Source organism: Leptodactylus fuscus, chromosome 1 (assembly GCF_031893055.1).
Source record: "Leptodactylus fuscus isolate aLepFus1 chromosome 1, aLepFus1.hap2, whole genome shotgun sequence".
Taxonomy (NCBI): domain Eukaryota; kingdom Metazoa; phylum Chordata; class Amphibia; order Anura; family Leptodactylidae; genus Leptodactylus; species Leptodactylus fuscus.
In genome coordinates this window covers 66,405,233-66,428,561 of record NC_134265.1, presented here as the reverse complement: position 1 = coordinate 66,428,561, position 23,329 = coordinate 66,405,233, and the positions used below count along the sequence as shown (strand labels likewise).

At 43.5% G+C, this 23,329-nt stretch overlaps 1 protein-coding gene across 2 annotated transcripts in view; it reads right to left on the bottom strand.

The window, feature by feature from the left end:
- Positions 1-4,457: 4,457 nt before the first annotated feature.
- The window catches only part of RHOBTB3 (Rho related BTB domain containing 3), a 102,671-nt gene continuing 83,799 nt past the window's right edge, over positions 4,458-23,329 (bottom strand). Inside the window, exons 10-14 of one of the 2 annotated variants that reach the window (XM_075271909.1) lie at positions 18,963-19,056; positions 13,115-13,288; positions 12,157-12,323; positions 7,284-7,380; positions 4,458-5,084 (exon numbers count right to left, since the gene is read on the bottom strand). In XM_075271909.1, the coding sequence (XP_075128010.1) occupies positions 4,969-5,084; positions 7,284-7,380; positions 12,157-12,323; positions 13,115-13,288; positions 18,963-19,056 (648 nt within the window). In that variant the 3' untranslated portion in view covers positions 4,458-4,968. The remainder of the gene's footprint in view (positions 5,085-7,283; positions 7,381-12,156; positions 12,324-13,114; positions 13,289-18,962; positions 19,057-23,329) is intronic. The other variant, XM_075271917.1, reaches the window with a different exon arrangement.

The window sequence follows — 23,329 nt, the reverse complement described above, 5'->3', positions numbered from 1 at the left end:
AATTGTGTTGCTGGCAATGGAGGAGTTGGACTATATACCCTGGTGCCTTGTCAGGGATCAGTAGGGACACTACCAATCAGATCCCCTCTAAGCAAATACTGATGGCATATCCTATCAATATGGTTATATAGTTGATGCCAGAAAACCTATGCAGAATTACAATGCACACCCAGAGCCCAGGTTCACAAAGGGACATTAAATAACTCCAGAAACATGACAACTATTTCATCCAACAGTTTCACATATTACATTGCTTATATCGTCCTTCACCAAAACCAGGAACAAATGTTAAAAAGTCTCTTCAAATCTAGTCCCCATCCTGGTATGCGGTATAGAGAGATGCACGGCGTACGTGTGGCGATAGAGTTTCTAAGGTAACTATAAAATACAGAATCTCATGCATACTGCAGGTGCTATTCTTATTATTAGCCATTGTTTAGGCAACAAGTTCAATAAAACATCTGCCTGGTAAGTTAATATCAATATAAAATAATTCTCCACCACAAAAATATCCTATATAAATACAGGCAGTTGTCAGGCTTACAGATGATGGGTTGTCATATGTTTTTGCGTTATGTGAAAACTGTAACATATCTGTAACATAAAGGTATCTATAGCTTGTTTTAGGCACTTGGAAACTGGCTTGAGTTTGCAGCATGTATGGAATAAATCCCTTTACCAGATATACAATGGCAGCTGTGTCCTGCTCTCCCTATGGCAGATAACATGCATGCTGAGCCCTTCCAAGATTGCATGTCCATGGGGAAGGCTGTTGTGCTATCTAGAGTTTACCTCATAGAGATCTATACATATGTTGACTATTCACACAATTGTCAGGGTATATTACATACCAAAATCTGTGTCATACCAATGACAATCTGTATCCTGTGAATGTGAATAGGGAATCTGCAACTCTCTCTTTGTGTTACAGACATTCATGTAAAAGAATTTGCTAGAATATTTAGTATGCTTATTCATGCGTATTCTGCTTTGAAAAAGAAGCAGATATGTATAATGCGTGTCAGAATTTGCAAACCCAACATGTGTGAACATATTCTAAGCCCTGTGCATACTAGTGTTACAACTAGTGTTACGACTACTATTTATTATAGAGCAAAGACAGATCTTGTCTGCTTTTAGTCAACATAAAGGGAGTTTGTTAGGTCCAAAATGCCTTCCATACTAATAATTGTGCAGTTTTGTGGCCAAAAACCGATGAAGCAATGCAAAAGTAAACATCTTTTATATCTGTTCAAATAGGCAGCAAGTGCACTGGAGGCGGACCCAATTTGCTAGATTTGCCTATAGACATTTGTAACACAGGTAAGGGCTGGAAATGTCAATTGCACAGGATGTGGTCACTAAGGCCTCGTTCACATCTGCATTGGTAATCCGTTCAGGGAAGTCCGCATGGGGAGCCCCCCTGAATGGAATACCAAATGCATTGGCAAGTGGTGTGTGCCGTGAAAGCACACAGACCCCTTAGACTATAATGGGGTGATCGTGATCTACTTTCATGTCCGCATGATTTGTGTGGGCAGCGCGCGGAAAGCACACGGACCCAGTTATAGTCTATGGGGTCCGTGTGCTTTCACTGAACACTGCTTGCCAGTGCATTCGGGAAGGTCCCGATGCGGACTCCCCGAGTGGATTACCAACCGCAGATTTGAACGAAGGGTAATTTTAGGATTAGTGAGCCTATGTAAATTTGTGAAAAGGTATGCAAATAACTGTGCCTATACTGCCACCTATATAAAGAGATCTTCCCATAGGTTGATACTCCACAGAAAGCGTGTTCCAAGAGGGGAAAAAAAAACAGCCATAGAAAACTGTTTTGTGGTTCTTGCCTCTAGTCAGTGGTGAACTTTGAGGGAGCTACCTACTAGTAGGTGGCACTAAAAAGCACAGTTTTTCGTTCTTAATTAAGAAAAATTTACCTTTTCCCAGAATGCTGATATGGAGGTCGCTTAAATCAGACAATTTACCCCTCCTAATGTTAGTCACAAGTGTAACACACTCGTAAATTTCTATTTTAAAGGAGACCTTTCACCACCTCCAGTTCTTGGCATCTGTAAATAGCTGCTGCTCCACTGATGCATTTTTTTTCTAGCCCCCACCATTCCTGAGCAATCAGTGCTATTCAGTTTAGTGCCTGTTATGCTATTTAGACTCTGTACAGTTAGGAGGGCGGTGTCAGGCAGGAGCTCTGAAACTGGCTGCCTTTGATTGGAGCTTTGACTCACTCTACCTGTCTGATACTGCCTTTCCTACCAGCAAAAGACTGGGCCCCATAGCAATTTTTTGAACCCAATATTTTTGAGATTCACCACCCACAAAGTATTATTATATATGAGAAGGTGATCAAACATAAAAACCAGTGTCACTTACCTGTCCTGGACTTCGTCACGACTCCATGCTGTCTCTTTAATGACGTCACATACGTGGGTTATGCCGGAGTATAATAATAGCAGTTTCGATCGGACGTAGTCTGTCTGAACAACACCGCCAGGTAAACCTTGAGAGATGAATCTTGCAAGGTTCACCCAACAATTTCTCTTACTTTGGCCCCATTTGCTTACCAATCTCCACATCAGACATCAAAACTAACTGCACATGTGTCTTGAGAACAATGGGTGCTTCAGCAAAAATTCCAACTGTGCCAGAATCAATGGAGCAGCAGCTATTAAGAGATGATAAGAACTTGAATTGGTGGAGGTGGTGAAAGGTCCTCCTTAAAGGGGCTCTATGAGCAAAATTATGCTGTGTGAGCCCCACATATGCGTGAATAGCCTTTAAAAAGGCTATTCAGGCACCACAAATGTTATCCCCCCCCTCCCCCCCGTTTTAAAATAAATCCATAAAAACATATTTGTAAATCAGAAATATCGTGCACTGTGGCGGTCCTCCATGGTCCGACGTCATCTTGCCGTCACGCCTTCCTCTCTTTCTTCTTCCAGCGACGCTCTTCTGTCCTCACTCTTCCCTGCCTTCATCTTCTTTTCTTCCGGAATGAAGAAGTTCGCGAGCGTACTGCGCAGTTCTAAAGGGTACTTAGAACTACAACAAAAATGGCGCTGACATGTACACAGTATTGCTCCAGAGGGAGCGATACTGCGCACGCGCAGGATTTGAACACAACCCTCCGGAAGAACAGAAGATCAAGGCGGGGAAGAGCCAGGACAGGAGAACATTGCTGAAAGAAGAGGAAGGCGGGACCGAAGATGACGTCGGACCGTGGAGGACCGCCCACCGTGCACGATAGGTATGATTTACAAATATGTTTTTATGGTTTTATTTTAAAACGGGAGGGGAGGTTTAAAATAACATTAGCGGTGCCTGAATAGCCTTTATGTGGGGCTCTTACAGCATAATTTTGCTGATGGAGCCAGTGGCGTAACTAGGAATGGCGGGGCCCCGTGGCGAACTTTTGACATGCCCCCCCCCCCCAAGTAAGCCCTGCACACAGTATTATGCCCCATAGTGTCCCCTGCACACTGTATTATAGCCCATAGTGTCCCCTGCACACAGTATCATTATTATTATTATTTATTTACAGTATATAGCACCATTAATTCCATGGTGCTTTACATTTGGGATCATAGCCCATAGTGTCCCCTGCACATACTAGTATCCCCCATAGTGGCCCCTGCACATACTAGTGGCCCCTGCACACAGTATTATCCCCCATAGTGGCCCCTCCATACAGTATCATCCCCCATAGTGGCCCCTCCATACAGTATTATCCCCCATAGTCGCCCCTGCACACAGTATTACAGCTCATAGTGGACACCCATAAACAATTATTATACTCTGGGGTCTTTTCAGACCCCAGAGTATAATAATTGGAGACCCGGGGAAGAAAAACATAAAAAATTACTGTTACTTACCTGTCCCCCGGCTCCTACGCAGTCTTGACCGCTGTCGGCCCTCTTCTATGACGTCGGACGTCACATGACCCGGGAAGCAGGCCGGGTTCATGTGACGTCCGAGACGTCAGACAAGTAGGACGGAGGCCTGGCAGGATCGTGGAGAGGTAAGTAACACTGTTTGTTATGTTCCCTTACCTCTCCCGATCCGCTGATCATTATACTCGGGGGTCTACAAAGACCCCCGAGTATAATGATAGCCTTTGTGGGGCCCGCGGGGTCACTTGACGATCCCGGCCCAGCCAGGATCGGCAAGTGAATAGGGCCCGTAACAGCCAATTAAAAAAAAACAAAACGCAGCGGTAGTGGCTGTCACTGGGCCGCCTAATGGCCCGGGCCCTGTGGCAGCCGCCTCCGCTGCCTCTACGGTAGTTACGCCACTGGATAGAGCCCCTTTAAGTCAGGGCCCCATATGGAAGAAAACTGTATGGACTTTCTGTGAAAAGCACTGGAGGAAAAACTGCAATACATTTCTGCTACAGTTTATCATTGCGGACTGCTACGTGGGGCCTTAGCCTTTAATGACGGATCTCAAAAGTTTGCATTTTTTAGTATACATTTCGCAGGTTTACTTTTTAATATTTCTTTTTCTCTTTTTGAGGTTACTAAAAAGTTTTGCCCATTACACTTTAATGTATTCAAACAAAAAAGTACGGGGATACATGAGTAGCTGACAGATCATATCCATGCGATTGATGCTTTCACAGCATCCATTCCCACATGTTGAAAGAATTTCAATGTCAGTCACTTTAAGTACAGAACGCCTTTAAGGTTCTATTTACTTGTAGCAGAAATCCATTTGTGGGCTACAGATGTATGGAATGGATTATTCATGGAAACCTGCGGTAGAGACTGTAGCAGCGATCTGTGATTGTGATCTGTTTTAGCCATTGGCGCTGTCGGCTCACAGATCTTCTCCAGATAATGTCTTAAGACATAATGTCAAGCACTTATTATATTCAGGAAGGTACCTTTGAAGGTGGCATTATGGTGCAATATTATTTTGTATATAGTTAAAAAAAAATGTAAAAAAGTGGTGTGGTCACATGACTGCACATCGGTATTTCGGCGAATTGACGTATCTTTTATATTTTTCAAGCTGGGTCAGGTAATTGTTTGAAGGCCACTTGTGTGTTTCCACAAAATCCAGTTCCTCTGCTGAATAAAAAGATAAAATGGAGGAAGAGAAACATAAAACCAAGATTACACGAGAGATTTAGAACAAATCCAACAAGTATATCTAATAATAACAGGGAATTGCCAACCTGCAAAGGTCATTCTCATATCATCGAGGCAGAAACGCTCATTTGATCAAGGGACATAGAGGCACAGAAGAAACTTCCAAGAAATTCCCCTGTACACTATGTTACCAAATGGAAAAGGATTTTTGCATCCTTAGGCACCGTTCTCACGGAGTAACGCGCCACTCATTTAGACACGTAAACACGTGTCAGAGCGAGGTGCTTCACGTGTCAGAGCGAGGCTTTATAACCCATTGATTTCAATGTGTAGCGTGCGTAAGCTGGCAACCATTGAAGTCAATGGGATCTGTTTTGAAGTGCTTTGCTCTGACGTGTTTACGTGTCTAAATGAGCAGAGCGTTACTCCGTGGGAACAGAGCCTTAATCTGTCAAACACTCTGCTGCTTATGAACTCAAAAGTGGCATATGCTTGATGGTACCTTTAGGGAACCAAGCGATTCAACAATATACACATACAACTATTGTCTTTTTCTAGTTGTGAAGGATGGCAGTTATATGAGAAATACATTTGGGTAAATTCACACCCCGGCCACTGAGGGGCCATTACATTATATGGGTACTACTTAGAGCAGGGGTCCTCAAACTTTTTAAACAGTGGGCTGGAGGCAGAGCAGGTCGCACAGACATCGGGAGCAGTGCCTTCCAATAGGTAAAGTGAAGTGCACTCCATGGCCTGGCCCGAGCTCCCCAGGAGCTTCATTATAAATGCACGCCTGCCGGCGTTGTCGGCGGGGCCAGACAGAAGTTCTTGGTGGGCCGCATGTGGCCCACGGGCCGCAGTTTGAGGACCCCTGACTTAGAGGATATATATACTGGTGCTACTAAAGGGCATGATACTGTGTAAAGCCACTAAGAGAGAATGATACTGTATGGGGCCACCATGGGAAATTGAACTGTTACGCTAGGTTCACACCAGTTTTGAGGTTTCCGATTTTCGGGTCCACTTGGGGCCGAAAAAAATGGAAATCCAATCCACTTAAAATGCGGTTAACTGCGGAAACCTGTGGACCTTATAGACTATAATGGGTTCTGACAAGTTTCTGCCTGAAAAACGCATAGAAGCGAAATGGGGTTTGGAATCCCTGAACGGTCACACAACTAAAAAAAACTGCTACATGTGCCACCAAAGTTATAGCTTGGCATTCATTACGCCTCCATGCAGCAGGAACCACTAGTCATAGCTTGAATGATAAGCAGAGACCCAATGTCTGCTTGCTCATTGAAATTGGGACCCGCTACTCCAACCCAGGACAGCTGACAAGGGGGTTCTGTAATGCCATAGGGCTCAATAGAGGGTTTGAGTCTAGAATGGAGTGGTTTAAATAAGGTGTGGCATGGATCCAGTAGGTGGAGTGCTTCACCCACTAGCCTGTCACAGCTAAGACAAGTGGCCTCAGCATTTTTGGGTGCTGCATGGTTCACATACAGGCCAACTATGACTCTCCTTTCCTTGCCCTAATCTGCCTGGTTTAATGTTAACATGTGCAACATTTGCCCTAAGGCTGCCCTAAGTTCCAAATATTTCAATAAGTTGTTTCTGCAACATGTGTAGGCATCTCTGCAAGGTACAATGAGGTGAATGGAAAAACTGCTGAAATTTTTTCAGCAGATTTTCTGTGTGCATAGCACACTTTATAAACATTTTGCCAAAGATTTATTTTTGTGACCTAACTTTAAGATAGGCCATAAAAATCTGACCAATGCAGGGCCAACAGGCTTCAAAATGGATCAGCTGTAAAGAGCGGCTTCTGATTTCCATGATATGCACAACATGGAGCCACAAATAATTCCCTGAAAGCTCCTGTCCCTGAATAGTGGCTGGGCATCGATAATGCAGCGTAATACCCATTGAACTCTCAAAGTGATTACGACTGGCCACTATACTAGACACAAAGCCAATTGCGTCCGGCCCCGTGTTGTGTTTAGTATGGAAGTGTCTCTGGTCAGCTGATAGAATTTGATATTTTTGGTCTATACTTAGCATATGCCATAAAAAAAAAAAAAATCCTAGAAAACACCTTTAAACCCATTTTTTGGTTCAGGTTTTTGACACTCAATATACACACAGTGCACTTTCCAAATAAAGCAGAGTTACCTGAGAGGTCTTGGAACTCTTGCTTCTGACTGAAGATCAGGTAATGTGTGGCAACAAAATGAAGTAGCCAATTATAAAGACTTTCAGCATTATGAAACTGTCAAACAAAGCAGAATCCATATTACAAGAAATGATCTATACCTAATTATACAAGAAGTGATCTATACCTAATATTACAAAATTATCTTTACCTAGCAAATACAATACACACGTTACATTAAGCAAACACTCATTATTTCTTCTGGGGCTCAACCACTGATATACAGTATAATGTGCTCCACAGTGGCCCCAACCAAAAAAGGTGTAGAAGCCTTGACTTCAATATCATCATAAGAAGCATCTGCTCGAGTTTGCAAAAGAGTATGAAAAGCAGACAGCTGAAGACTGGAAACAAATGATTTGGACCGATGTGACGAAAGTCAATAAACTGGGCACAGATGGGTGCAAATGGGGCTGGAAGAAACAAGGGAAAAGTGGACTAACAGATCAAGAAATTGAAGGAACTATCATGTTTGGTGGAGGATGCCTGATAAGGAGTTGTTGCCATTAGATAGTTGACCAAGATCGATGGTGGTCTCAATGCTCACAAGGCGAGTTACTTTGTACACTTGAGTGCTATAGATATGTAAATAACGACATAATATTTCAGCAGGACAACGACCTGAAGCATGCGTCAGTCAAGATTAGCGAATAAATGGTTCAATGACAATGAAATAGAGGTGCTGGATTAGTCTCCAGACCAGTGGCGTAATGATCGTGGTTGCAGGGCCTAGTGGGGTATGGGATCCATGGCCATACTGGAGATGGCCGGGCAACGGACTACCATGATAGTGGTCAGGGAAAGTCTTATTCTCCAACCACTATACATATTGTTAATAGAAATTGGTTTGACTAGGGCCCTTTCCATTAAATGCCAGCCCAGAGGAGGTGTATAAAAATAAAAAAAATACTTATACTCACCTTTTCCTGGGCTGAACATCCTCTCCAGGGCTCTTCCTGCTGGTAACTGAGGTTATGCAAGCGGTCCCATGGGGTGCGCTGGCATAATGACATCATCACACCTCATGTGACTGCAAGAACATAAGACCTTAGCCCCCAGAGAGGTGAGGTGAGGCGAGGTAAGGTAAGGTAAGTCCTCTTACTCGAGCTATTCCTCTCCTTTATTGAAAAGTTACATATGAAAGAATGTATGTATTGTGATGTACCAGCAGAATAGTGTCTCTGTAATTTTTTGCAACTGATTTTTAGATTGATTGTAAAAGCAAAGAGGATTATTTTCTATAACTGAACCCCAGGGGTTTACATGTGCACACGTTGTCATTTGGTAAGGCACATGTTGCTTCTGGTCTTGTCAGGACACTGAGTCAGTGGAATATGCAGTTAGTTAATAATTCGGCTGAACCCCTCATGCATCATTTCCCAGGATACCTCTAATGTGCCATTTGTTTGAACAAGAAGCTATCATGATGAAGACACTGTCGCAGGATGGTGCAAAAATCACCAGATGAAAAAAAAAACAACTTTTTCATCTGGTGGTTTCAGCTTTCAGACACGTCAAGGATCCCATTATAGTCAATCGGTTCCGTTGGTAATGTTTGTGTTTGCTGTTTTACGTGTAATCAATTTTTATTAACGTTTTACAAATATTATAAGAAAATAGTACAAAATCCACAGGCATGTGGAACCTAAAAATATACAGTAACTGCAGTGGCAAATGGTAGTAGACCCACAGAGGAATAGGTCAGTCCTCAGTGCAACAACATATTGTAAGACAACAATGAGTTCACTGAACCATACATAGGAGTCTATAGTGAAGCTCAGACAGCAAAAACCAATAAAAACAACGAGACCATGGGCTGACAATGACAAAAACAGGGACATAGGCACAAACTCGGCAGACAAAAGGACACACAAACACACGGGGAACACTACAGGGGGGAAAGGGGGAGACAAAAGACATAGCATCAGTGAGGGACACAGAGCACAACTAGACCATAGATAGGACACTAAATTTCAGGAAAAGAGGTTAGCAAATTTGGCAGACTCCTGGATCACCCACAGCCGTCAGAGAGCATAAAACTTCGAGGAACTGCGGAGAAATTCCTGGAGCCACTGCAGCAATAAGGGGGCAACCACACTATGCCAGTGTATGGGGATGACCACTGTGGCTGCCGCGAGGAAGTGGTGCAGGAGAGGTGAGAGGAGAGCCAACTGGCAAAAAAGCACTAGTGGGCGACCAATAATTTTGGTATACAGATCAAACACTAAGGTAGATAGGTTGTATTTCTGCACACTCACACCATGTGTGGAAAAGAGACCACAGCGTCAACAAAGATCAGAAACACCAGCGTAAATTCTGTGGAGAAGGTCTGGACAATTACACCAATGCATCAGTACCTATAAGTTCTTCTGAACACTACATGGTGAAGGTAGCAGGTGGGTAAACAGAAAGGATCACTAGATCACTCAGCAGGAGAAAGACATGACTGAAGATTGCGCTTCCAAGACCTGGTGTAGGAGGGGGGGTACCTAGAGTTGTCTCTCCAAGGAGGGTACTATATATGTTCTACAATGAGGTAGGGCTGGAAGAGAGAAGGGAGGGCAGGGAGAACTTTTGGAGGAAGCAGAGGAGCTGATCATATTCTAGTCAGGATGAGTGGAGGCCTGGATTGGAGCCACATAGCTGATCAAGGGAAGGAAAGAGCACTGTCCCAGCAACTCGACCTTATCTCACATCAACACGATCAAACCAGCACAGGAACCGACTGGACGAACAACTGGGTGGGAACATAGGGTTATGAAACAGTGTACTTAAAAGTTCCAGCACCCTGGAGCCACTGACACACAAAGAGTCTTAGACTGAGAGAAAGTGTACAGATAAGAACTTATGCCGATATCTGTGGCGGGGAGGGAGACTGTGCAAATCTGCCTCGATGGCCACCCATTGTTTATCTAAGCCTCCGTGGCACCAATTGAAGAGAAGCAACCATACTGCAGATTTATAATGCAGGTAAGGGTCAGGTAGTCCGCTCCCCCATTGTATTTACGGCATGTTAGAATTTGGAAAATAAGTCTCTTGCAGGCCGAGCCCTAGACAAACTGGCCAAAGACAGTCTATAAATTAGAGAACAAGTAGCATGGGACATGAACAGTTAGGGCCTGTAACATATAGAGGAGATGAGGGACAATGTTCATTTTCAAGACATTTATATGGCTGAACCAAGATAAACCTGGGACCTTGTATTACCCATGGCACCTTAAAAGCAGCCCTCATTACAGGGGACTTCATGACAAACTATAGGTCTACGCCAGTGATGACTCTTAGACAGCATTAAAAAAAAAACAGTTTGAAAGACAAGGTGTCTGTTTTATGGGGAGAGATTTGGAAAATAGGGTCTTAAAAAGTCAGAATCAGATAGGAAATAATGCACTAATACGGTGTGGGCATTCAGATTAGTGTACTTAGGACTGGAGAAGACTTAAGGTTAATTTCTGAGACAGAGGTAGTAGACTGAGTGAAAATGTCTGTCTCATTATAACAATGTATGGCAGGCATCGACTGTGTATGTAGTCAGTGAAATCAGTATTGTGTACAGCAGATGTATCGAACAATCAGTCACAAATTTTCAGCATCCACAACCTGTCCATACATCTCTGACCTAATCGCCAGCTACCTACTCACAAGTAATCTCCGATTCTCTCGAGACCTCACACTCCGCTCTTCTTTTATCCATTCTTCAGAAACATGCCTCCAAGACTTCTCCCCTGCCTACAACCTTCAATACCCCTACTGCCACCATCTGAACATCTCTTACCCTCACCTACTGTCTCTATCTCCCTTCCCTCACAGATTGTAAGCCTTTGCGAGCAGGGTGCTCTATCCCGTTGTACTTGTTGCGTATAGTTGGCAAACCAAAAATTTACAGCACCATGGAATTAAGGGTGCTTTAAAAAAAAAAAAAAAAAAAAAAGGAAGAAGAAGAAAATGCTTAGTCACTGCAAACACACACTTTTTGTACATTTCTGGCATAATTTGGCTATTTTTCTCCTTGCCAAAAGCCAAAAAAAAAAAAGAAAAAAAAAAAAAATGAAGCAGTGAAGCAATAACTTTTTTTTCTTTCTAATATTCATTCTGGTTCATTAAATTTTACAACAATCATGTCAGAAGGGGGTTCCGCACAGCTCAGCGTCATCACTTGGTGGTAAGGAACGCCCCCCTGACAGTACAAGGCTATGTTAGAGTACAGTCAGGGGAGCCAATGACAGTGACCTGTGAGGAACAACCTTCAGATATCGGTGCAGAAATTAATGGCAACAATATCTTGAGCACCTGAGCACATACCAGGTAAGCCAACAATACCGCACATTGATGAGGACATGAAAGGTCTTGTTTAAGAAGGGACCAGAAAGAAGAAACTGGAGAGCCCCATTGCACATTGGAAAAGAAGCAGCGCAGATTGATGAAGTTATAAGTTTATAACCTAGGTTTGGGAACTAGGAAAAAATGAAGCTATCACTAATGAATATTATTTCACTATAATCCATTTGCCTGAGCACATATATGATATGAATGTTTCCTATGGCTGAGCATATGATGCCTGCACATACATTAAGATAAGATAAGATAATCCTTTAATAGTCCCACAATGGGGAAATTTCAGTGATACAGTTTCATGGATGGTACAGTAGTATATAACAAGAGAGAAACACATACAAGCTCATGGCAGATAGAGAAATCCTAGGAATCATAGCAACTAAAAAAAGAAAGAAACAAAGACAAACTGCAGGATCATTTAGTTCTCTGTGTGAAGTGATGTTAATAATACAGCCAACTGTGGTTGGAGGACATGAGGAGAGGGGGTCACAGCATTACCTTAGCCTTTTTGAGCAGACTGACCACATTGAGGCTTGTAGATGCCAGCTCTCTGCTAGGCACAGTCTGCAGCTGGGTGGTGATACTAAGTTCACAGATATGTTGTAGTCTGGATACTTGATACATCTCAGAGCAAATCAGAAGAGACATGGCTTGTAGGACACTGGCTGGAAGTAAATATGGATTATTAGTTGTCTCAAGTTTAAGTATTTATATTCTATTTTCTTAGAATAGTGTGTCACAACGGTGGGAAATCATGTTGATGTAGACACGGGTTTTAGCATTTTAATTCATGGGTGACTATACTGCAAATCAAATTTGGAGATGCCAATTCCAGATCGCACTGTCCCTACCTTAGCCCCCTGGCACACGACCATATGAATGGTCAGTGTCCTATCTGGGTTTTTCTCAGATAGCACACGGGCCCATTCATCTCCATGGGCCCGCACAAATTACTGTGAATTACACGGTCACATGTGCAGGTCAACTGTTGGGGCCGCAAAACATAGAACAGGTCCTATTCCTGTCGATTTTGTGGCCCTGCTTCCGTGGTTGCTATTCATTGAATAAAAGGCGCCATGGAAGAATGTCCTGTGCACAGGTGGCACATGGATGGACATCCGTGTTTCCCCCATGCGCCACCCGTGCTGTACATTAACGGCAACCAGTTAGCACACGGTCGTCTGCAGCCAACTTAAATGTTCAGTTTTATTCAGCAACTTTCATAAATTTTTTTAATGAGATCTATATTGTAGGGTCTATTAGTAAGGATTTGGGGTACTTGTGGGATATATGTCCCTTCAGTAAATGGAGAAGATTGCTACTTTCTGGAAAACACATCCATATCATTTATTACGGGTGGTCCATTAAAAAAATTCTCAATGTACACAGTATATCTAAAGTAGATCAAATATAGTATAACAGTCCAGGAAAACTTACATTATGATGTATTTCTTACCAGGGCAGACAGTATCTGTATAGATGAATTCCAGGAAAGCAAGGAAAGTGTCTTTTGATATACCATACACTGGAATAAGAGCGCAATTTGATTCCATGTAACTTCCACTAAACATGGCTGCCATAACTTCACAACGAGCTGCCAACACAGCCCGATGAGCTGGAATTTTAGTATCTGTAGTCAAAAACATAGATATATAAATATAATCAATAATATGTAATCATGTACTATAATAATGCTTCTCAGAAAAATTAAAGGAACACTTAAAGCAACCCATTGGATCTCAATGAACAAAACAGTATAGTTGAAAATCTTTACAGATAAACAATTATGTCATTAAAAACAAAATTTTGTGTCAATGGAAACCAAGACCACCAACCAAGTGGGGGCAGATTTCCAAATTACCCTGAAAATTCACATAAAAAACGGAATCAAAGATAATATGCATCAATTTCATTGCAACAACTGATATAATGAGAAGGGTTTATGGCCCTTACGTACTTATGTGTATATCTCACAATGTCTGGGCATACTCCCAATGAGACTGTGGATGGAGCAGAATTTCTTCCCAGACCTGAATCAGGACATCAATAAGCTCCTGGGCAGTCTGTGATGCACCTTGGCAACACCGATGTACTGATTCATAATTTTCCCAGAGCTTCTCAATGGGCTCAGGTCTAAAGAATGTGAATCAATGCCTTTGTCATCCATGAACTGCCTACAAGCCACAGGAGGGATCTAGGAAACACTTCACCAGCGTAAAGCCTGACCATAACTCTGTGGATTTCATCTGGTGTCTAACAGCAGTCAGGATACCATTGGAGGTTTGTACAACCCTCTAAGGATATGCCTCCCCAGAACATCACTGACCCACTGCCAAACCAGTGATTCTGGATGATGTTGTAGGATAGCAGAACACTCACCATGGAATCTCCAGACTCTCATATGTGCTCCGTGTGAACCTGCACTCACCTGTTAAGAGAATGGGATGCCAATGACAGACCTGCCAATTCTGGTGTTCTGTGGCAAATGCCAACTAAACTGGTCAGTGGTGGGCTATGAGCTGATGTCATGACACTCTCATGGATTTTGTTTCTGACAGTTTGATCAGAAACATGTACACAAACAGCCACTGAAGTACATTTTGTAGGGTTCTTACAGTAGCTCTTGATATAAGAGGAACATATACTGGTCTGGCTGCTGAGCTTATGACCTCCTTTGGCCCTGTCCATCTCTCCTCATGTAGCGGCCTATGTCCGGGTGTCTGCTCTGTGCTCTTCTGTGTTGGGATACACAGCAAATCTTCTTGTGATTGCACATATGGATGTGTCACCCTGAATGGGTCGCCTCATGCTACCAATAAGAAACCACAAAACTAGAAAAATCTTTCAGGAAGGATAAGAACGGAGGAAATGTCCGTGTCCATCACCTACAAAACCATTACTTTTGGAGGGCTGGAATTATACAGCTTCTTCTGCTTTGAGACATGTGAAATTAGTAAAGCCTGCAACAGTCTCCAACAGGGAATTTACCCATACCTCCCAACCGTCCCGATTTCCGCGGGACAGTCACGATTTGGGTGACATGTCCCGCGGTCCCGGTTGGAGGGAGGACGCAGATCTGAGTTGAACACATGGCTGAAGCAAGGAGCTGACACAGGTCAGCTCCTCGCTTCGCCGCTGCCCGCCTCTCTCCCTGACACATGCAGCTGAAGCGAGGAGCTGACCTGTGTCAGCTCCTCGCTTCGCTGCTGCCGCCGGCTCCTGGCTTGTAGACGCGATGTACAAGCCAGGAACCGGCGGCAGCGGCGAAGCGAGGAGCTGACACAGGTCAGCTCCTCGCTTCAGCCGCATGTGTCAGCGAGAGAGACACGCAGCGGCGAAGCGAGCACGCCAGCAGCTTCAGCCGCATGTGTCAGGGAGAGAGGCGGGCAGTGGCGAAGCGAGGAGCTGACCTGTGTCAGCTCCTTCCTTCAGCCGCATGTGTCAGCGAGAGAGGCGGGCAGAGAGCGGCGAGGGAGCGGAGGAGAAGGTAAGTTTAATGTGGAGGTGGAACGTGAATCTGGGGGCAGATGAAGGAGAGGACGGCATGACACTGGGGGCAGAGATAGAGAGGACGGCATGACACTGGGGGCAGAGATGTGGGGACATGAATCTGGGGGCAGAGATGGAGAGGACATGAATCTGGGGGCAGAGATGGAGGGACATGAATCTGGGGGCAGAGATGGAGGGACATGAATCTGGGGGCAGAGATGGAGTGGACATGAAACTGGGGGCAGAGATGTGGGGACATGAATCTGGGGGCAGAGATGGGGGACATGAATCTGGGGGCAGAGATGGAGGGACAGGAATCTGGGGGCAGGGATGAGGGACATGAATCTGGGGGCAGAGATGGAGTGGACATGAAACTGGGGGCAGAGATGTGGGGACATGAATCTGGGGGCAGAGATGGAGGGACATGAATCTGGGGGCAGAGATGGAGTGGACATGAAACTGGGGGCAGAGATGTGGGGACATGAATCTAGGGGCAGAGATGGGGGACATGAATCTGGGGGCAGAGATGGAGAGGGCATGAAACTGGGGGCAGAGATGTGGGGACATGAATCTGGGGGCAGAGATGGGGGACATGAATCTGGGGGCAGAGATGGAGAGGACATGAATCTGGGGGCAGAGATGGAGGGACATGAATCTGGGGGCAGAGATGGAGGGACATGAATCTGGGGGCAGAGATGGAGTGGACATGAATCTGGGGGCAGAGATGGGGGACATGAATCTGGGGGCAGAGATGGGGGACATGAATCTGGGGGCAGAGATGGAGGGACAGGAATCTGGGGGCAGAGATGGAGGGACAGGAATCTGGGGGCAGGGATGAGGGACATGAATCTGGGGGCAGAGATGGAGTGGACATGAAACTGGGGGCAGAGATGGAGAGGACATGAATCTGGGGGCAGAGATGGAGGGACATGAATCTGGGGGCAGAGATGGAGAGGACATGAATCTGGGGGCAGAGATGGAGGGACATGAATCTGGGGGCAGAGATGGAGAGGACATGAATCTGGGGGCAGAGATGGAGGGACATGAATCTGGGGGCAGAGATGGAGGGGGGACATCAAACTGGGGGCAGATGAAGGGTGTATATGAAACTGGGGGAGAGATAGAGGGGGGACATATAATTTACGGGTGACTGTAGGAGGATTATACTGTGTGCAGGCACATGAAAAATTAACGAGTGGGCGGAGTCAACACAAAAGTGGGCGGGGCTAAATTTCAGTTCTTCAAAAGTTGGGAGGTATGTTTACCACTCACTTTCACTGGAGGTCAGCAGAGATCGTGAGCGCGTAAATAAAATGTACATAGTGTACTGGAAAGTTAAGCAACATTTTATGTATTTTCCGTTTCAATTCCTCACAGTTTTAAAGATCTCTGCCATTCACAGATGATGGATCCACCTGCATGGAATAGGCAGAAAACTAGGAAATGACTCACAGAGCACTGTCTGAAAAATACCCATGATCTTCTGGTAAATTGTAAGGCTGGTTTGTTCTAATCCACAGGTGTGTTCCTGCATATGTTAGCAAGTAGTGAGGCATGTAGGCAATGCTAATTCATACTGAACAAAAACATGAAAGGTTAAGAAAATAAACACCTGGCATATTGGAATAAAAATCCTTAAAATTGACTTTCTATTATTGTTGGTTATTATCTATCATAAATTTGGATATATGTGAATCTAATAGAGTAACTAGGTATTGACTAGCAGTACAACAGGGATTGACAAGGGCATTTTTTGCGATTTTATTAAAGGGGTTGTCCAGGGAAAAAAAATTACTTTACTTTAGGCCAGGAAAGATGAAAAAACAAACAAACAATGAACCCCCCCACCCCTTAGCATACTCACCTGTCCTGGGAGCTCAGGTGCCTCCCAGTGTGGGCTGGTCCTACTTCTCTGCTGTTTTCCTTCGCCAGAAGTCCCCACAGCACATAACCACTGAGGCCAATCAGGCAGCGACGTCCCATGTTACTTTCCTTAGATTGCTGAGGCCAATCAGCTGCTTAAGGAAAGGAACACAAGACATCAAAGTCAGCAAGGACTTCCAGCAGAAGAAGTCAGTGGAGCAGCAGAACTGGACCACCAAGCTGGGTGGGACCAAAGCTTTGGGTTCCGCTCCCCTAATTTAAAAAATATATATATATCCTAGATAACCTCTTTAACTTTTGGGTATTTATTACTGTTATTGTTATTTGCTATCATGGTCTGCAGTGTCTCTGAACTTGTCTCCCTTTGAGAACATCTAGGATATGATTGGTTGGCAATTGCAAAGGGAGCTGAACGAGTACTAATACTAACCTCATTAACAGCATGCCAAGGCATGGAAGTGTGTGTATTTCTGCTCATGGAACTCATATCCAAAACTGCATACATTGTGTATTGCTTTGAATATTTTCTTTATATTTTTTACCATTTGCATATCATTAACATGTCTATCAACTTCTATTCAAACGCAAACTAAAGACACATCTTTTCAGACAGGCCCATCACAATTTCTAACGTAAACCCTTCCATACTATAATTAGAATCCCCAAAATGTAACCCTCCTCTGTCCCCGCTCCCACATTTCCACACATGATATGATGCCATTTCAGGCTAACTTTATAGGTCCAAGTTAAAGGACACAACTGGTGATGGCTCATAAAGTTTTATGTTTGTGTAATGACAGTAACCTCTATTACAAAATTGTCTGACCTCTGCATAAGCAATGCCACCCCTGCTACCTCTTGTGTCACCCCCTCTACCTCATAGATTGTAAGCTCTTGCGAGCAGGGCTCTCAGTCCCATTACTTGAAATGACTTTCTTTGTAATGCATCTTTCTGTCTGTATTTGAACCCTACAAATTGTACAGCGCTGCGGAATATATTGGCGCTATATAAATAAAATGTATTATTATTTATTATTATTATTCTATGATTTCCATAATTCCCAGACTTGGATCTGTTGTCTTGGTGTCAGATACAACATAACACCTTTGGTGATCTTAAGGAGTCTGTGCCATAACGTGCCAGAGCTGTTTTAGTGGCATAAGGGTTCCTACATAATATTAGACTGGTGGCTTTAATGTAACAGATCATAATAGCTCTGTCAAATAATTCATATAGATATTGTAAAGATTGAAGCCACAACTTCACTGTGAACAGGCAATAAACCCTTGTGCATTAATGTGCTTTATGTGAACAAATACAGCCCCAGTCCTCATGATCTGCTGTATTTGCTTACAAACATCACAACCATGCATGAGGAGTATGCACACAAATATTCCTAACAATACGACATCAACCTCCTAAAGGGAGTTTGTCAGGTCCAATATTCCTCACAAACCAATAATCATGAAAAGAAAAATATCAAAAACATACCTTTGTTGCCACAAACCAATGTAGCATTGCAGTGATAATCATCTTTTAATAGATATGCAAATCAGCCTGTAAGTACAACAAGGCGGGGCCTGATTTGCCTGCAGCTCTCCCAATGTCTCCCTTTAGCCATGATAGACATTTTCAGAATCTGTCAACATCATGGTTGTCTGTAGACTAATACGGTAAATGAGGCCCCACCCCCAGTGCACTTGCAACCTAATTTGCATATTTATATTAAAAAAAAATCCTCTCTCTGGATTGTTTCATGAGTTTGTGGCCACAAAAATAAGTTTCTGCTCTTATTAAATACCCCTACATAACAATATGATTGGTTTGGGAGGTATTCTGGACCTGACAAATTCCCTTTAAGTGAAAAGAATTTTAAATGTGCAAATTACATTATAAAACAATTGAATACAAATATAATACATCACAGTACCTTCTACCTGGAAGATCACATCTGCCAGTGATGGGTTGTTAAAAAAGAAACCAAGAGATTCCCATAACGGAATCCTAGAATGTGAATCCGTACCCTGAACAACACAAAGAAATTCCATCATAAAAGAAAATACATACACATGCATACATGTACATTACATCTTAGGTCCTCATATGATAATACAGTTTATTACAACCAAGAAGAAAAGTCTGTTGGCCAGGGTTTCATTCCTCTTAGCTGACACCTGCACAGGTTTGCTTTCAGAGCCATCTGTTGTCCATGTATATAATACAGCCTATTACTAAGGTACATATTAGAACTAGTTTTAACTTTCAAAGCCTGAAGGCAATAATCCCCCTCAGTACATATGACTATATAACTATTGTGAGGTTGACCACCTACAATTAATCTTAAAGGGATTCAATCATTAAAATGCTATTTTTTCTCCCTAACATGTAGGAATAGCCTTAAGAAAGGCTATTCTTCTCCTACTTTTAGATGTCTTCTCCGCGCCGCCATTCGGTAGAAATCACGGTTTTCTTCTGTATGCAAATGAGTTCTCTTGCAGCACTGGGGGAGTTCCCAATGCTGCAAGAGAAATCTCCAGCACCGCCTCTATCTTCACCTGGAACGGCCTCTCCCTGCATCTTCCTCTGGTGCTGGCTTAAAACTTCTAGGCATGCGCAGTTGGCATTGCAGTCAGACCTCGAGCAGAACCAACTGTGCATGCCTGCCGCAATTTTCTTGTGGCCCGATGGCTCTTGCTCGAGGCCCCATGGCAATGCTGACTGCACATGCCTAGAAGTTTGAAGCCAGCGCCGGAAGAAGACGCAGGGTGAGGCCATTCCAAGAGAAGATAGAGGCATCGCTGGAGATTTCTCTTGCAGTATTGGGAACGCCCCCAGTGCTGCCAGAGAACTCATTTGCATACAGAAGAAAACCGGGATTTCTACTGAACGGCGCCCCAGAGAAGACATCTAAAGGTAGGAGAAGAATAGCCTTTCTTAGGCTATTCCTACGTGTTAGGGAGAAAAAAAAATGCATTCTAATGATTGAATCCCTTTAATAACACTTGAAAAAAAATCTGTAATTTGTAAACAAAAAAATAATAAATAAATAGGACTGTTAGTCTGCCAGCTACATGAATTTTGTCTGAAACCGTAGTAAGAGGCTTGACTAGACTTAGGCTAGGTTCACACTAGTGATCTGTCTCTGTTTGGGGTTCCTGCTCCACATTCCACTTGAAAAATTTGGAACTTTTCTCTCCACATTTTTTGGGTGGAAACCAGGCAGAAACCTGCTCTATGGTCCGAAAGTGAAAGGCATGCTCGATCAGGTTGAGATCTAGTAACTGGCTCAACCATTTCAGAATATTCAACTTAGAAAACTCCCTGGTTGCTTTTGCAGTATGTTTTATGCAGTCGGTTCATTCTGAGCAGAAATTATATCCCTGTACATTTCTGTCACATCAACAACAAACACTAGTGACCCAGTGCCATTGGAAGCCATGCATGTCCAGGCCATCACACTGCCGTCACCATGTTTTACAGAGGATGTGTAGTGCTTTGGATCATGAGCTGATCAAAGTCTTCTCCATACTTTCCGCTTCCCATCATTCTGGTACTGGTTGATCTTAGTTTCATCTGTCCAAAGAATGCTGTTCCAGAACTAGGCTAGGTTCTTTAGATGTTCTTAGGCAAAGTCTAATCTGGCCTTTCTATTTTTGAGGCTGATTAATGGTTGACACCTTGGGTGAATGCTCTACTTTTGCTCTCATGAAGTCTTTTGCTTTATGGTAGACTTAAATACTCATACATCTACTTCCTGGAGTTTTTCACCTGAGTGGATGTTTTGAAGGGATTTTTCTTCACCATGGAAAGGATTATGCGATCATTCACCACTGTTATCTTTTTGAGGATGTCCAAGCCATCTTGGTACTAGGATGTGAATACCTTCAATTTAAAGCGGAGAGTCTGCACTTTAATCCCATATTTATGATATAACTGTATCTTGAAGATGTTTCAGTAAACAGCTAAAATGCCAGAACTTGTGCCACTGTCCAAATACTTCTGGATCTAACAGTATGTGTCTGTAGAGCTAGGTTGATACGCTGGGTTTTAGTGACAGACCCCCTTTAAATATAAATACTTCAGGGTTTTAATTATTGTATATAAAATATTACTTAAGGTAAGATGTTAATATTTCAAGAGCTAATAAACCAAAGACCTTGTGATCCATTACTAAATATCTGCAGGCGTTTACACAACAATCCCAGATGAAGGCGGCTATGTGCAAGCACAACTGTAATGACTTTTATACACTTCATATATTCACTTGAAATATTAGAGCAGCGGTACCCAAGCCACATCCACCAGGCCTTAGTGTCAGCCTTAGGTATGGGAAGTTAGATATGGCTGGCACTGTTAAACGTCTGACTGTAACAGACTGTCACTCATGGGCAGGAGCTTAACTAACAAAGACTGGGCCCCATAGCAAACTAGCCTCCCTTTCCTAGCCACCACAAGGTATAGCGCCCCCAGTGCTCATGCGGTAAAACACCCCATTTACTGTTCCCAATTACTCTGCTAGTGACTAGGTTGCTCACCTGCCCCAGGTCCCTTCAGACTGTCCAATTCCTGCACAACCCCCAGACATTAACCGGCTTCCAAGCTTGCTTTATAATAGTTACTCTTGCTTGAACCAGGTTTACCAATGCCCAATAAAGTGCCAACTAGGAGGTGGGAAAAAAATACCAAACCCCTAAAGAATTCTCTTCCTCTTTAGAGTACACTGAATGTACCCATAGAATTTTCCTTACACACAGAAATTTGGGGAATTTAGAACTGCAAACACTGCGGATTGATCTAGACACTAGAGGTCCCCATACACCTAAAATTGTTGTCGTTCAGCACTCGGTCTTCCGTGTTCCTCCATGAACAACGGAAGACAAGGATGGAGACAAGGATGGAGACAAGGAGTTTCCAGAGCCCTTAGACAGCGGCTTATCTAACACAGAAACAAGAGATCCAGTCTTTTTCCCATCACATCTGTGCACATTTTGATGACGCCTGCATGAATAGTACATGGACAGGTGATCCCTTCCAAAATCAGTGGATTACATTTACCTAACCTGTATGACAACCTTTAGTTATTGTTCATACCAAACACAAATTTATATATACAGTTAGATCCAGAAGTATTTGACAGTGTCACAAGTTCTGGCATTTTATCCGTTTACCAAAACATATTCAATATACAGTTATATAATCCCATATGGGCTTCAAGTGCAGACTCTCAGCTTTAATGTGAGGGTATTCACATCTTAAAAAGGAATTATAGCTCTATAGTAAATAGCTGCCTCTTTTTCAATGGAGTAAAACCTATTTAATGGGCTATTCCCTCGCTAATACATCATCAATTAAGCAGGTAAGAGGTCTGGAGTTTAATCCAGGTGTTACATTTGCATTTGGAAGCTTGTAAACCATTAATCAGCCTCAAAAATAGAAAAGCCACATTAGACTTTGCCAACAAAAAAAAAAATCTGAAGAAGCCAGCCCAGTTCTGGAAGAACATTCTTGCAACAAGTGAACCTAAGATCAACCTGTAGTAGAATGATGGGAAGAAGAGAGAATTGAGAAGGCTTGGAATGGCTCATGATCCAAAGCACACCATGTCCTCTGTAAAATATGGTGGAGGCAGTGTGATGGCATGGGCATGCGTTGCTTCCAATGGCACTGGGTCACAAGTGTTTATCAATGATGTGACAGAAGACAAAAGCAGCCAAATGAATTCTCAAATGTAGTGGGATATACAGTACATCTGCTCAGAATCAAACGCAGCACGATTGGTTTGGTGGTGCTTCACAGTACCAATGGGCAATAATCCAAAATATACTACAAAAGCAACCAGGTTTTTTTTGTAAATTGAATATTCTGCAATGGCCGAATCAATCACCAGATCTTAACCTGATCAAGCATGCTTTTCACTGGCTTAAAGAGGACCTTTCATGTCCTCATGCATATGTGGTCTTACATACATTCTGTGTCCTGGGGCTGGCAATATCAGTGCTGTTAGTTTCAACACCGATCTCTGCCCACTGCTAAAAGGGTGTCCCTGACAGTCTAGCTGGGCTATGAGGAACACCCCCCCCCCAGACTGTACTCGTCCATAGCCCTGTACTCTCAGAGGTGCTTCCTTTCTGCCCAGCGATAACGCTGAACTGTGAGGAATGCCCCCCCAGTACAAGGCTATGGACGAGTATTGTCTGGAGTGGTGTTCCTCATAGCCTAGCTAGACTGTCAGGAACACCCTTCCGACGGTGAGCAGAGATCGGTGCCGAAACTAACGTCATCGATATCTCCAGCCCC